This window comes from Cucurbitaria berberidis, assembly GCF_010015615.1.
Source record: "Cucurbitaria berberidis CBS 394.84 unplaced genomic scaffold K460scaffold_7, whole genome shotgun sequence".
In the NCBI taxonomy this organism is placed as follows: Eukaryota; Fungi; Ascomycota; class Dothideomycetes; order Pleosporales; family Cucurbitariaceae; genus Cucurbitaria; species Cucurbitaria berberidis.
In genome coordinates, this window is record NW_024468941.1 from 289560 (window position 1) to 303299 (window position 13740).

General features: G+C 51.9%; 4 protein-coding genes across 4 annotated transcripts; 2 read left to right on the forward strand and 2 right to left on the reverse strand.

Moving 5' to 3' along the window:
• Positions 1-32: 32 nt before the first annotated feature.
• K460DRAFT_348351 (RTA1-domain-containing protein) lies at positions 33-1488 on the reverse strand. The gene is made up of 2 exons (XM_040931382.1): positions 447-1488; positions 33-396 (listed from the first exon to the last, which is right to left on the reverse strand). Exons 1-2 carry the CDS (start codon positions 1337-1339, stop codon positions 309-311), a joined length of 981 nt encoding a protein of 326 aa, XP_040782747.1. The 5' UTR covers positions 1340-1488; the 3' UTR covers positions 33-308.
• A 712-nt stretch (positions 1489-2200) lies between these two features.
• Positions 2201-5092, forward strand: K460DRAFT_204457 (uncharacterized protein). Its single transcript, XM_040927215.1, has 3 exons — positions 2201-2508; positions 2596-4620; positions 4670-5092. The coding sequence occupies exons 1-3, from the start codon at positions 2460-2462 to the stop codon at positions 4681-4683; spliced, it is 2088 nt and encodes a 695-aa protein (XP_040782748.1). The 5' UTR covers positions 2201-2459; the 3' UTR covers positions 4684-5092.
• A 408-nt stretch (positions 5093-5500) lies between these two features.
• On the reverse strand, positions 5501-8413 carry K460DRAFT_296359 (DUF1620-domain-containing protein; the record flags this gene model as incomplete). The annotated part of the gene is made up of 3 exons (XM_040929630.1): positions 5501-5539; positions 5591-7829; positions 7881-8413. 3 exons carry the CDS (start codon positions 8411-8413, stop codon positions 5501-5503), a joined length of 2811 nt encoding a protein of 936 aa, XP_040782749.1.
• Positions 8414-10109: 1696 nt separating this feature from the next.
• Positions 10110-13635, forward strand: K460DRAFT_297100 (ras-domain-containing protein; the record flags this gene model as incomplete). Its single annotated transcript, XM_040929678.1, has 6 exons — positions 10110-10149; positions 10208-10234; positions 10294-10373; positions 10421-10476; positions 10576-10928; positions 13292-13635. 6 exons carry the CDS (start codon positions 10110-10112, stop codon positions 13633-13635), a joined length of 900 nt encoding a protein of 299 aa, XP_040782750.1.
• Between the last annotated feature and the right edge of the window lie 105 nt (positions 13636-13740).

Consider the following 13740-nt stretch of genomic DNA (forward strand, 5'->3'; position numbering starts at 1 on the left):
TTGGTGCCTCAAACGGGCTACAAGAGTGTTTTCCTTGAATGCTACTCAACTAATGTTTAGCAGCGAGTAGGTACCAATGTGTATTTGAGAGATATCGGGAGAGCTATTGGGCTTTGGAAGTGGTCTCTAGCCGTACAAAAAACAAAAGGACTTAAATCCCGTATGATGAGTGGTTATTTACATCTAAATTAGTCATGTCGCTGTTGATAATGCGAGATGACCGAGACCATGCTATCTAAAACGCTCAATATAACGAGATCGTTTCATCTAAAACGTGCCGTCTATGCTGATATGCCCGAGTGGCTACTCTACTTGCGTTGTCGGAAAGCTGCAAAAGGAGGAAAGAAGTATGCGGGATGAAAAAAGGTCAGCACAACGCATGCGATGCCGAGCATCCTGTAGCTGGTTAGTTCTAAACCTTGCACCAAAAATATGTGTCGACTTACATTCCATCCAGTAAAAGGAATTCCGTCTCGTTTCGCATCAGCGCATTGCCCCAACCACCAGCCATCTCTGGCAGACGGTATATACAACGGATCAGCACCGTTGTATAAGCCAACACAATCATCGCCCCAAAAAGCTTGACCTTTCCAAGCCTGACATCGCCTTGCTCCTTGTCGAGTTCGTAGCTACTCTTTTCGCTCAGCTCAGCGCGCATTGAGCGGGCTTTGCGATATCGTATGATGTACACGAGGACAAGAGAGCCACAAACGGCCATTGTGACGACCTGGAAAGCAATACCGGCTACGATTAGATTGTTGCCGGCGTCGATGAGCTTCTTGTTGTTGGTGCCGCCTGCAGCTGCCATGCCTCCTCCACAAGCTTGCAGAACGATGGAGCCAAAATCGCAACCGATGAAGATCCAAGGATACAGGCGCGCTCTGATCAGCGAATGTTGAGGCCCGCAGTATAAGACGAAGTGCTTCAGCGTAAGGTAGATGGCAGCAGCGACGAAACTCGGCCCAAGGACCAGGCAGCAGATCTGGAGTTTGAAACCGGACTCGCTCCACGGGTTGCCGTTCATAATGACGCGACCTATGTATCCCGCTGCTTCAAGAAAGGTGCCGATACCGAGTGCGAGAGTGTAGGTCCATGTTTTGGTCCGGATACCAATGGCGATGGTTGCGATGAAGCAGATTCCGAACAAGGCCGTAAAGAAGGCGTTGGCACCTAGTTTAGGGTAGTATCCATAGAGGGTTGCCTCGACGGGACATTTAGAGCTGATTTCGAGGCATTTTCTAAAGTCGCCTTTTGGTCGGTCTGTGGCGGCTTCAACGACAATAAACTGAAGGGCGAAGGCCAGTGAGGCCAGGAGCGTCGTTCGAGCGACGGAACGCATAGTGGAGAGAAGTATAGTCGCTATTGAATGCGACAACGAAAGGAAAAGACCAGAATTAGATATAGAAAGAATGATGTCTAAAGAGTAGGAATCGAAGATTGGCGGACTAAATCTTCCCGCCGCATGGCTTACGGCTTGGCCTTTGTATGATTATCCACCTTCCGTATAGGCCGTATCGCTATACTCGCGTCGTGACATGGACGCGCTCATCGAATCTCTAAGCGATCGGGTCTCTGCCGTTTGCAGCCATGATTGATTGGATTCGCTTGTTCGGGGCTGACGTGAGCCGAACGCAAAGTGGGACATAGTCCGCGGACCTCGAACAATCTGTGGACTTCCATCTTCCACGTGCGGGAACGATGACGGGCTCGCTAACAATCCATTTTTAAGAGTGTGCACGACCAATTCCCTTTGGGGCGCAGGGAGCGACGAATCGATTCCTTCGACTGGGCGGAGAGGTGCGGACTACTCTCTTTTAGGCAAGACAATTCCGTCCCCGACGCTTTTCTCCTTTAGATCCTTCTCAACCCCAAAGATTTCATCGCGGTTAAGAACACTGGCTTCGTCCCTGCGTTTTCGAGTTGAGTACTCTGGTCGCTAGTCGCAGCATCTATCATGGTCGCCCTCACTATCCAGTGCTATCTCCAGACTCATCCTAAGCTCTCCCCGACACACAATAAGAGTCGTCTGACGTTTCCGCACCTCGCTTTCTGCGACTGATCAACGCTTCACTGACAGTATCCATGATACTAGCAAGAGATTTGCGACGACAGCATAGAGACTAACACGTCTGGTCACCCGGGGAACTTGATAAGTTTGGATAGGTCTATCACGTGGCACTGGTTTAGTTTGCCGTTCTCGGATGTGCGGGGCTCAAATCATGAGTCTCTTTACGTTTCGATCGATATCATTCCCACCAGGCGATAACGCCTCCAGGGCTTCAGTCCTCTTCTTTCATTCTGTTTCTAATCATCTTCAATAAAGGCGTCTGGCTGCGACTGTGCTCCCCGTACCACCCGCCTATCCACTCGCTCGGAACCCCAGCCGTTTCAGGCCCACCGGGCTGGAAGCCGAACATCATCTGGGAGTCTAACCTCAAAGCTCTTTACGAGATCGAGCAATGGATCGACCTGAGTATTCAAAGCAAAGATTTTCTAAGAGTCGTAATGGCATGTGTGTCTTTGTCTGTTTCCTGAAATTTAAGGTTACACTTTGTCTACGCAGGCGTTGAAGTGTCGCTAACGAGCCGTTGATAGGATGCGTTACTTGCAAAGCACGAAGAGTAAAGTGCGATGAGACAAAGCCAACCTGCGAGCAATGTGCTCGTCGGCGAATACCCTGCGGTGGTTACAAGGTCGATGTCAGATGGAAGCAAGCCCCTGACCCCAAACCAAAGAGCCCAACGCGGAGAAATAGAGGCAACTCTTCGTCAAACCCGCGTCCATTGTCAGCAGTACTCCCCGCACCTTCCAATCCCGAGCTTGTGGACGAGTGTGCCACTGAGGAGACTACTGAAGAAAGTGGACCCCACTCGACTTCCGAAGAAATGATGACCCTGCCGTTCCTCGACTCTGATATTCAACACTCCTCTGTGAACCTTTCGACATCGCAATCTTTGGAGTTTCTCATGCAAGGGTTCGACCATACTCGGCCACTACCACTGATAGATCAGTTATCACACAGTTCAACTACATCACCTCCACAGAACGGCGACATGTACTCTGGAAGCAGTGTGCAACCAAATGGCATAGATTTTGGGTCCGAGATATGGAACATGGAGTCCTTCTGGGATGACTACTTGAAACCAGTAACCGACGCGCCGCCTGATATTGGATTACTGTCCAATGACCAACAGGCAGCCTCTGAGGCGTTGAAGTCCAGGGAAGATGAAACGGAGCGAATAGCGGTTCTTTTCCATCAGCAGACATGCCGCACTCTCTCCGTCCAGGAAGAATCAGACCAGAACCCATGGAGAACGCTCATCTGGCCGCTAGCCAAAGAGTACCCGGCGCTCTGGCATGCTATTGCGGCGTTGACCTGCTTGTGTATCAGTAAGCAGCAACCTCAGCTTCGCGCTGATGGGGCTCGACATGTCCAGCGGAGCACGCAGTTACTCTCGGAGGCCATGGATAAGGGCGAAATCCCTCTTGATGCTGCCCTAGCCACTACACTGACGCTCGGGTTCACGGAGACTTGGGACTACGAGAAGTCGGCTACAGGAATCAGTCATATTCGCAGCGCTGGGATTATACTGTCGCAAATTTTGTCTAGCTACCCGAACTCAATGTTGGAGACTGAAGACGAGGCTCGTATAGAGTTCTTGTACAATACTTGGACGTACATGGATGTTCTCGCGCGTTTTACTTGCAGCGAAACATTTCCTACCTATTCAGCGAGTACACCTATTCCCCACTGGAGTGAGTTAGGCTGGACCACATCTCACCTCGATCCTCTAATGGGATATTCAACGACCTTTTTTCCCATCATGCGACGCGTTGCAGATCTAGTAAACAAGGTCAGGGCTAAGCCAGCCCCACGGAACTCCCCAGCGATCATCTCCCAAGGACTCGAACTGAAGCGCGATATCGAACGTTGGACACCGCCGATTGATCTCGAGGCCATCGATGACCCCTCACCCAATATGACGGATGCAATCCAAACCGCCGAAGCATACCGATGGGCCATGTTATGTATACTATATCAAACTGTGCCTGAGCTACCGAATCTGACATCCTATGGCGAGCTAGCGCAGAAGATTCTAATTTACCTAGCTACGATACCATTGAACTCACCAACGACCATCGTGCATAGCTTACCGCTCATGGTAGCCGGCAGCGATACGGTAGAAGAGGAGGATCGAGAATTCATCCGGGACCGATGGCGTGCCATGTCTCAGCGCATGGTCACAGGGGTAACCGAGCGGTGCTTGGAGATCACCGAAGAAGTCTGGAGGAGGAGAGAAGAATATCTGTGGGCGCGTGGCCTGTCTGTTTCACCGGACGGTCTTCGGCTCAGTTCGGCCGCAACCGAGTCCGCGGCTCTTTCCAACGATATCGCATACTTTATCAGCTTTGGAACAAGCCCTGATGCTGCTTCGACTGGCTCTGGTAGCGCAAATGCTCAACAAGTGAATCAGCGGAATATTCGCAGAGTGAACGACTTTCCTATTTCCGCTGCGTTCAAAAAGGGCGTGGATACTCTGACGCGATCCGGATGCAGCGAGTATACTGTACGTGGAAGGCTGCATTGGCTTGGTGTTATGAAAGATTGGAACTGGCAAGGTATGCTTCCATCTACTTACTGCGGCTCAACTACTGATAATTCTCACAGTTATGCTAGGTTGAAACATCTTGTATCAACATCGAAGGTGTTTTGGGATATTAAAAGAGACATGCGCCTTGTTACTTCGTCTTTCGCTCAAGCCTATACGTCCCGCATGAAATCTCGCATTGTTTAAGGCGTCCTTGTTTCCAAGATTGATACCAAATGTACTGCTTTTCTAGACTGTGCCTCATGTACGCCGAACTTTGGACCTCACAAGCTCACCAGGCCTTTAGATAGAGTTTCTTCTGTTAGTTCTTTCAAGTCGGTACTCCTACGCCTTCAAATATCCCCTAGACTTCCGCATTTGTCATCCTCCATGGTGCGTTTTCCTGTGCCTTGAATCTACATCTAGCCTAGGCCTGCAAAACCTCAGCCCTATACTTCATTCACTATTGTACGTAAGAGATGATTGAGTACATGCAAACACGTCCGACCGTGCCGTTTTTATCACGAACGAATCTTGCATTGCCGTTAACCCGCAATCGACAACACCTACAAGGTAGCCCAACAGCTACTACAGTGGTAAAGCACAGCTTAACACGAATTCAAGGCTAGCAGAGCAGAGCGCTAAGATAAATTTTAAGCGTGAAACAAAATGGACATGAGCATCGAAGCAGAGTGGCAGAGTTTGAAGCTGTAGCTGTAGGCCGCTTGACGCGGCTTTGAGCAATTGTGTCTAGTGGGTTCGACCTGTGTCTATGCCTTCTTTCCTCACGAATGAGCATCCTGCCCAAGCTGCACGCAACCATAAGGCTGCTCTAGACAAAGTGAAGACTTTGCCAGTTTTAATAAGTCTCTTGCTAAATCCATTCATACGATCTCCTGCGGAATGTACAATCATATCGTCCAAAGCGCATTAATCTGCTTTCTCCTGACCTGTTCAATCGTTAGCTCAAGCTTCACTACGAAATCCAGGATGAGGCTTACCAGAGGTGCTACAAACAAAACGCTGACAAACAATGCCGCAACAGTGAGCATCATAGAAATTTTGTTGAAGCCCTTGCCCAGGATATCAAAGGCAAAACTGGGCGCAACTCGCGTCCCGAAGATGTCCAGCCCGTATGCGAACACCAAACTCGTGCTCTCAATGCCACTTTCGCTCGTAATCACGTCTTTGACACCAACAACCTCGTATTTGTGGGTGAGATGCCACTTCGGATCAAAGCTGATGAGGGGAGTGTACTTGATCAGGCCCTCAGCTTGCTCATGCGCAGTGGGGTCACGGCCGACCGGGCGGCGGGGATCGATGAAAGCACGGGGAATACCGATGATCGAGCTGACTGAAGGTACGGTGATGAGAAGTTCACGGCTGGTGATGCCTTGTCGTGTTTGCGTAACGGTCATATGAGTAATCTCTTCCGGTACTTGATAGCTTTGGGAAAGCACATAGGGCTTTGCAGCATCGCCCTTTGATCCTGAGGGCTGTACAGTCGAAGCGTTAGAGGTGGCACCAAGTGGGCCCCTATCATCGGGAAGTGGGGATTCGTAGAGGTCCGAGACGACAAGCTGGTAGCCCCGGGAAGATGCGCCTGAGCTAGCATCGATGGTCAGTGAGTAGGTGAACCAATTCTCTGAGATGGTTGACGGGATGGGTCGAGATGTATCAACATCGTTGTGCGACATGGTATGCAACAGCTGCCCGGAAGCGGAATCTAGGAGGTATATGGACGCTGTACGAGCAGACTCAACGACTGCAGTGACCAGGACAAGATTAGGATTCAAGTACTTGTACAACACCCTTCTGTCTCCCAGGACTCTACCAATGGAGGCTACTGGGTCTTTGATCGGCCGCGCAGTGTAGCTGACAATGTGTTCACCGGCAGCAGGCGTGAAGCTCCATACGGGCTCAGAAGTCGGTTGGCCCTCCAGGAATCCTTTCAGCGTACCATCGACTAGAGTGAACGATACGACATTTTGACCTTCCGAGACCAGGGGTACACGGATCTTGGTGTCAGTGGATGAAAGGAGCCCTCCAGTGGTCGAGTTGACAAGGAGTGAGCCTTCGAAGCTCCGATCTTTGACCTCCACGTAGCCACTGAAAGCTTTCAAAGTCGGGCTCTGAAAGTCTATCCCAGTCGCGAACTTGTTCAAATCTATATTCCATAAGACCTTGCCACGCGAGCCGACGTCAAGGGCAGCAAGTCGACCCGTCTCGGTCGCAACAACAACAAGCTTGTGGAAACCAAAGGTGTCTTGTTGAATATCATCAACCGTAGTCTCCTTCGGTGTTCCAATGACGCTACCAAGAAGGCGGCTGGGAATGGTCTGCGCCCAAGCTGGGAAATATTTCAAGTCTTGAATATGCCTCTGCACACGGTGGATGTAGGCAGACACTAGATTTCGATGACTTTCCTCGGCCAGAGCCTGGGCAAGGGCTTCCTCTTCAGGTAGGCCTGCCCATACCGCCGATACAGTGTGGGACAGAAATTCTGGCCGGGTCCAAGCGATCTCATCGTTGCGGAGGAGAGCCCACTGGCCATTGGAGTAGAGAACAGCTGATCGTACAGCGGTCGCAGCTCCAGACTTCACAACCACTTCAGATACACCATGAACAGGGTAGGCCCCTGCTAGCACGGATGTACCTTTGACGGTCCAGCGACCAAGTTTGCCGTGCGAAACCGAAGAGAAGACGGTGACTTCATCCTCAGTGATTCTCGTAAAATAGACATTGGCGTCCGAAGTGCTGGTGGTGAAAGTTCCCTTGCTCTTCAACTCGGGAAGTGTGTAGGCTTTCGAGACGGTGTTCCTCTTGAGATCGACGTGGAAAACCTCCGCTGAATGGCCGGTAACGGTCTGGTATTCGACTAAGAAGTGAGGAAGCGAGTTGACGTGGTTTGGGGCGTGTAGGACAATCTTCTCGATGGCCTCATCCTGCGGCGTGTTGAAGCTTGCAACGCTCTTGGTGCCAATTATGTTCACCTTGAGCGACTTGTTCGCCTTATCTGTCCATGCCAGCAGAGGGGCTGCAGTATTGGCTCCGGCGAAGAGAATGTGCTCTCGGGAACCAATCTCAGCGTCCGAGTTCAGTGTGTATTGGTCGAGCTTCTTTCCTGTAACCGGGCTGAGGGACGTGACTCTTAGCTTGGAACCTCCGAGCATCGGTGAGTGGAGGGAAATGTAGTAGATTGTAGACGGCGAGGTGGACACTTGGAATGGCGTGTCTCCGCTGCAATGTGATTAGTCCTGATCTTATCATGTGTGGTGAAGTATAGCCAACCTCGAGTCCTCAAACGTCCATTTCACTCTGCCAGTCTTCCCATCGAGCCTCTTCACACCATGGCTGCCGTCGGCCAGCAGGACAATAGCATCCTTCGCCTCGTCGATGGTCGCCCCATCTTCTTGCTCCAGAATCTCCAGATCTTCCACTACTGCGCCATTTACGATTGTCTCCCACACGAGCCGTCCATCAGACGCGCTCCATGCGGTTATGCGATCTCCTACAGCGCTGATAACTGTGTCCTGCTCATTTCCAGATCGCAGATGGCCTTTTCCGCGGGGTTGTGAGTCGAAATGCTGCCGCCATACCAACGCACCATCCTTTGGGTTTATTGCGCCGATCGTCTGATTGTGTGAGATCGAATATACGAGGGACGCTTTGGAGCCAGCATAAGGCTTCTGGAAGAAGGTGGCCTCGTGTTTCGGTAGGCCTAGTAGCGCATAGTGGAAGTCAATGTGATATGCATCGTCCTCGAAGATTGCAGCTGTCGGGGCGAGACATGCTGCAAGGGCCAGCGCAGCATGAAAACGCATTGTTCTGTGGGGTTGCAGGCTTTCTGATGCTGCGCTGCTTATTACACGCCCGCCAGCTCGACTCCAGTGAGCTCCATCCATGGACGCCCAGGCCGACTAGCGGGCCGACCTTGCTTCCGACGGTAGGACGCTAACTGGGTGGCTTTCATTCTTGGCACCGACACCAAAACAGCATGCAGAATGCAGACAACTGCATTAAATGGTACTCTTTGGCCTTTGATCTGCCCTTGATCGTCTCTAATGCCAGCACATGTTATTGTCACTTGGTAACCTCATGCACAGGCCGTAGCTAAGGTGCGAAATCCTGACAAGCAGTCCGGCCCTGGGGAAGCGGGAAGCTTCCGCCGGGGTATAATTATGTCGACAACGGCTACACATCAGCTACACGCGCCTTGTCCCACGCGAGTTGCCAGTTTTGTCCATGGACACAGTCGAGCCCACGCGAAAGGGAAAGTCAAGCTGCATCAGGGCCTATCGGCACCATTTCAGTCGGCCTATATTGCGGCAGGCTTGCTTCATTCACCCTTGCAATCTTACGACGGGAGCACAGGAGTCAATGTTACAGCGCAATGCCAGTCCTTGCCACGTGGAATTGCATTGCAACTAGAGGTGATACCAATGCCTCGGTGGCTCCATACCTCCCGTGTCGGCGTCATACTGCTGCAATGCCAGAGGGTTTTTCCGCCAGATCAGGATACAAGGCGTCAATCCACGTAGGATCCGCAGCTACGTGCTGGTTCATGTACCCGCAGCCTTGGGAACAGGTGCTTCATCGTGGCAGTTTGTTTTCGCATGAAAACCGAAGCCCAATCATCAAACACCCCCGGCCTGTGATGAGGCAGGCGAGTACCGGTCGGTACTTATTGCACTGACTAACGATCTGAGGCTTGTGGATAGCGTCGCGGCCTGGCTCCACCGTTTGACTCGCTCGGGGAGAGCTACCATGGAATGGGGGCCCGGGATAACTCTCCTGGTACCCAACCCCAGCACATTTAGACGACCTGCATTGCATGTGTTTGCGCGCGGATCACGGCCTGTGATACCCCGGGGCTGGACGGATGGCAGCTTCGTTGACCTGGCGTACAGCACATCGCTGCGGCACAAAAGTCCAGCCCTGCCAAGTCCAGGGTTACTTGACACTTATTAATCGTTGCGCCGCCCGCTAAGTTGCATGTCTCAGGTATCTTTCTGGTTGTCACCACCTACCCCTCGAATCTGTTGAACGTGTGGTCACCTTATCGATAAACATTGGAAAAAATTTCTTCGAACAACCAACCACGCCGCATCAAGGAGGTGAGTCCACATGTGCTGCTTGGGGTACCTAGGTACCTCCAATTTTGCCACAATGGCTCGTTCACTGATGCTTTCGATACCCCTTGCCACTGATTGGATGACGCTTGATATAAGTATAGACGGCTGACGACTCGCCGCAGCTGCGGTTGGCTCAGAGCGCAGCACGACGCGCACCGTTCGCTCTCTGAATCGCATTATAAGCCAACACGACCTCTCCACAATACGATAGCTTTCTTTGAGTAATATCGAATCTCGGCACAGTTCCTTTTGGCTCAGCTAGACGGACGGCGGTTTTGAGCCGCTCATCCTTCTGTGGCACACACCGCCACAGAAGGCAAGGAGCAACTCTCAGTTAAATTTCTTCTTGCCTTGACCACGACAATAGCCGAAGCAGTTTTGAAGTATGTCGCAACGAGAGTACCACATAGTTGTCCTGGGATCCGGTAAGCTAGGCAAACACGACCAATAGCGAAGACCGAACTGACGACGGTGGCGAAACAGGTGGAGTCGGGAAAAGCTGCCTAACAGGTACGTTTGCCAAAAGTCGATACATGGGCTATGGTTTCGGGAGCGCTGACCCTTCGCAGCACAGTTCGTCCAGAATGTTTGGATAGAGAGCTACGATCCTACGATCGAGGACTCTTACCGGAAAGTCATCGATGTTGATGTCAGTATTCTTGAATAACCCCGTGACAAGCTGCTGACCCGCTTCAGGGCCGTCATGTGGTATTGGAAATACTGGATACAGCTGGGACAGAACAGTTCAGTAAGTTTTCCAATTGAGATGCGAAAGCACACCAGCTGACTTGGAAATAGCCGCTATGAGGTACATTGTCCGCATCCCCAAGCCTCTGTCCGTAACTCACAAGACGCAGAGAACTGTACATGAAGACTGGCCAAGGCTTTCTCCTTGTCTTCAGCATAACGTCAGCGTCATCCTTCCACGAACTCATAGAGCTGCGCGAACAGATAGGGCGTATAAAAGATGACGACAACGTGCCAATGGTACTCATCGGAAATAAATCCGACTTGGAAGACGACCGAGCTGTGCCGCGCCCACGAGCATTTGCCGTATCCCGCGACTGGAACATACCATATTTCGAGGCCAGTGCCAGGAGACGAGCGAACGTAGACGAAGCTTTCGTCGATCTATGCAGACAGATTATCCGCAAAGATCAAAACGAGCGCCGAAATGTCCCACCAGATTCGCCAAGACCTGGTGGTAGGCAGCGAACAGGGCGCAATCGAGACAGGCGCGCTAGGCATAGGCCGAAATGTACGATCCTTTAGGTTACGATACCCTACGACGGACGGCCGTACCAGAGGCAGCGGGCCTGCTGGATCAGGCGCTGCAGTCATACCCCTGGGGCCTTTTCAGCCTCTCTTATTGGTTCTTTCCGCTATTAGAGAGGTATCAGACAACCCGCTCACTGCGGCAATCAATCTCCTTTTCATGCCAGCCCAACTGCTCATTTCGAACACGTCCCAGATGCTGAGCGCTAACCGTAGCCCTATCTTCACGGACTTGTGCAGTTGCCACCGATTGAACCGAGAAGTTATTGCATTCATCCAAGCATACCTCTCGTCGACACATACATACGTTTAACCTCTGACACACGGGGCTGTAATACAAGAAGAAGTCGTTCATCCATCCTAATGGTCGGCCACGTGACGATAGGAGGGGGAGTTCACCGATCTATGCAGGAACGCGTAGAGGATCCGTGCGATATATATGCAAACTCAAACGCGGCAATGGAGTCCCACTTGGCCGGCCCTCCACTCACATGCTAATAATAAAAGGTTGACTTCATTGCTGCCCAACATGGTACAACCTTCCCATCCACACCTTATCCAGCTTTGTGCTACACCACCACAGTATACGACTCGTATGATTGCACTCGCCGATGGTGAAATTCGGGCCTACCTCCGGGCTAAAGGGCAGGCTAATCTCAGGTCGGGGCTGTTGTTCCGAGGTAGACAACAAGATCGTCGTCAAGGCGGAAACGAACGCGGTACCGAGAAGTACAGTCGATTGGTGTTTCCCCATCTTGCATATGGCACAGGTTCAGTACCAGTCCTGTCCTGTGAAATCCCTCAGACGGGTCGGCTAAAGTGCGGGGCGGGCGACCGGCCGCGGCACGAGCCTCTGCGAATCAGGATAGGGGGCGGAGACAGCAAGGCGAACCAAACAACCCGTGAGAGAAGTGGCTTAGGTGGTGTTACGTGGTATGATACTTGGATTTCCTTCTACTAAAGAGAAATTGCGTTCTTGGTCATAGACAAGTACATTTGTGGCGAAGATGTAGGCTTTCAAGCGAGTGGTTTCTTCGCCCAGAAGGACCGTGCGCGATGCCCATCGTGAAGCGAAGTTTGAATTGCCATGAGACTTAGTTTAGCTACATCCTAAATCGAGATTATGGGCACAAGACATGGCCGGAAAAGACAAGGCGAAAAGAGCTGCGCGTTTGGAAACGGGGAATCACTCTTGACCAACTGTCAACACGCTTCATATGGTCGATGGGATTCTGGAAGAATCTGATGACTTGCACGGGCTCAGGGCATGCCGCGGAATTGACGCGCTTCGGGGCGGACAAATTGCCTCGCTTAACACTAAGGTATCTTGATGTGTCAACGCGTTATGGCGAGAGAAAGCGATGGACAACAAAAGACTCTACAAATACGAAGTGCTAAACACATCCCGTAAGTGACCGTAGAGGACTCGTAGCGCACTCTGAGCAATGGACGCAGCAACGTCAAGTGGGTGGATATTCACGGTCGACGTCATACAGACATTGATTGATTCCAGAACGTGCTCAGTACATTGTGTGTTTGTTGAGGAAATGGTTGCGAGAGGCAACTACCGCATACCTAGGTAGCTCCAGCCCCACTACCCGCAATTAAATTTGTCGCCCTGCAAATATTTCGATGTCGGGTTGAATGAGAAGGCCATGTTGGCCTTTGGTAAAGTACGTCATGGGGTTATTTCCTGCTGGCAGCTGGCTCCGTGTCTCTTTGTGAGTTTGCCCGTAAACAACGATGTCTGACGAGAAAGGAGGGGTGGCGGTTCTCTGGGTTATTCAGCTTTTCCGAAACCGTCGGCCGTCGGCCATTTTGCTTTCAGCTGCTGCGAAAAGCGCCTACAGCCGGGCCAGGACTGCGCGTGATATGTAAAACTGGCCTCTTTACGTGCAAGCGTGTGCCGTGCTTGGTGTAGTTGGGCAGCTCTGCTTGTCGAGTGCACCGCCGCGTCTCGCAGCTGGACGCCTCCATGACGTATGGCGGGGTCGTAGTGGGGGCCCTCACAGGTACTTTCGAAACGCCCATGACGCGATATGCATGGAAATCTGCGATCGCCAGTAGAATTCCATCAGTGCCACTGTGTCCCTTGCGTTTTAGTTGCAGCATGTGATCACTGCGGGCCTTCAGCGTCGCGCGAGCTATGGTCTAGGCCCATGATGCATCACACCTTCTCTGACGTCGTTTGCTTGACGTCACTACCAGGCAACCGCAAACGTCCCCTCCCCCCCTCAGGTACATAAAGCGCCTCCGCCTCCCACTGTTACTCCTCCTTCATCCACACTCAAGCCTTCAACTCCTACATCCAATCAATCAACTTCCTTCACCAAACCAAACCAACCAACCCCAACAACCACCTCAACATGTCTGCTCCCAACGCCAACACCCCCAACGAGGGCATCGTCGGCCAGGCCGTCAACTCTGTCAAGAACGCCGCCAACTACGTCTCCGAGTCGGTCCAGGGCAACACCGCCGAGGCCTCCAAGGAGGGCAACAAGCAGCAGGCCAAGGGCAACGTCCCCGGACAGGACTCCCTCACCGACCGCGCGTCCGGTGCCTTCAACGCTGCTGGCGACAAGATCAACCAGTCCAAGCACGAGGGCTCCGCCGAGGCCAACAAGCGGTCGATCTAAGTGCTTTGCACTTGATCGCTAGTTCGACTCTTTCCTATCGTAAGCTGCCCCGATACCATACTGTTGCATTGGCACAATGCTAATTGTGCATCAGGGTTCAGAACG

Bases quoted from the DNA above. Each gene is read 5' to 3' on its own strand.
- K460DRAFT_348351 (XM_040931382.1), bottom strand. From the start codon at position 1,339: ATGCGTTCCGTCGCTCGAACGACGCTCCTGGCCTCACTGGCCTTCGCC. The intron at 397-446 runs GTAAGTCGACAC...AACCAGCTACAG, and splicing joins TTCCTTTTACTGGATGGAAT to GATGCTCGGCATCGCATGCG.
- K460DRAFT_204457 (XM_040927215.1), top strand. From the start codon at position 2,460: ATGGATCGACCTGAGTATTCAAAGCAAAGATTTTCTAAGAGTCGTAAT. The intron at 2,509-2,595 runs GCATGTGTGTCT...AGCCGTTGATAG, and splicing joins ATTTTCTAAGAGTCGTAATG to GATGCGTTACTTGCAAAGCA.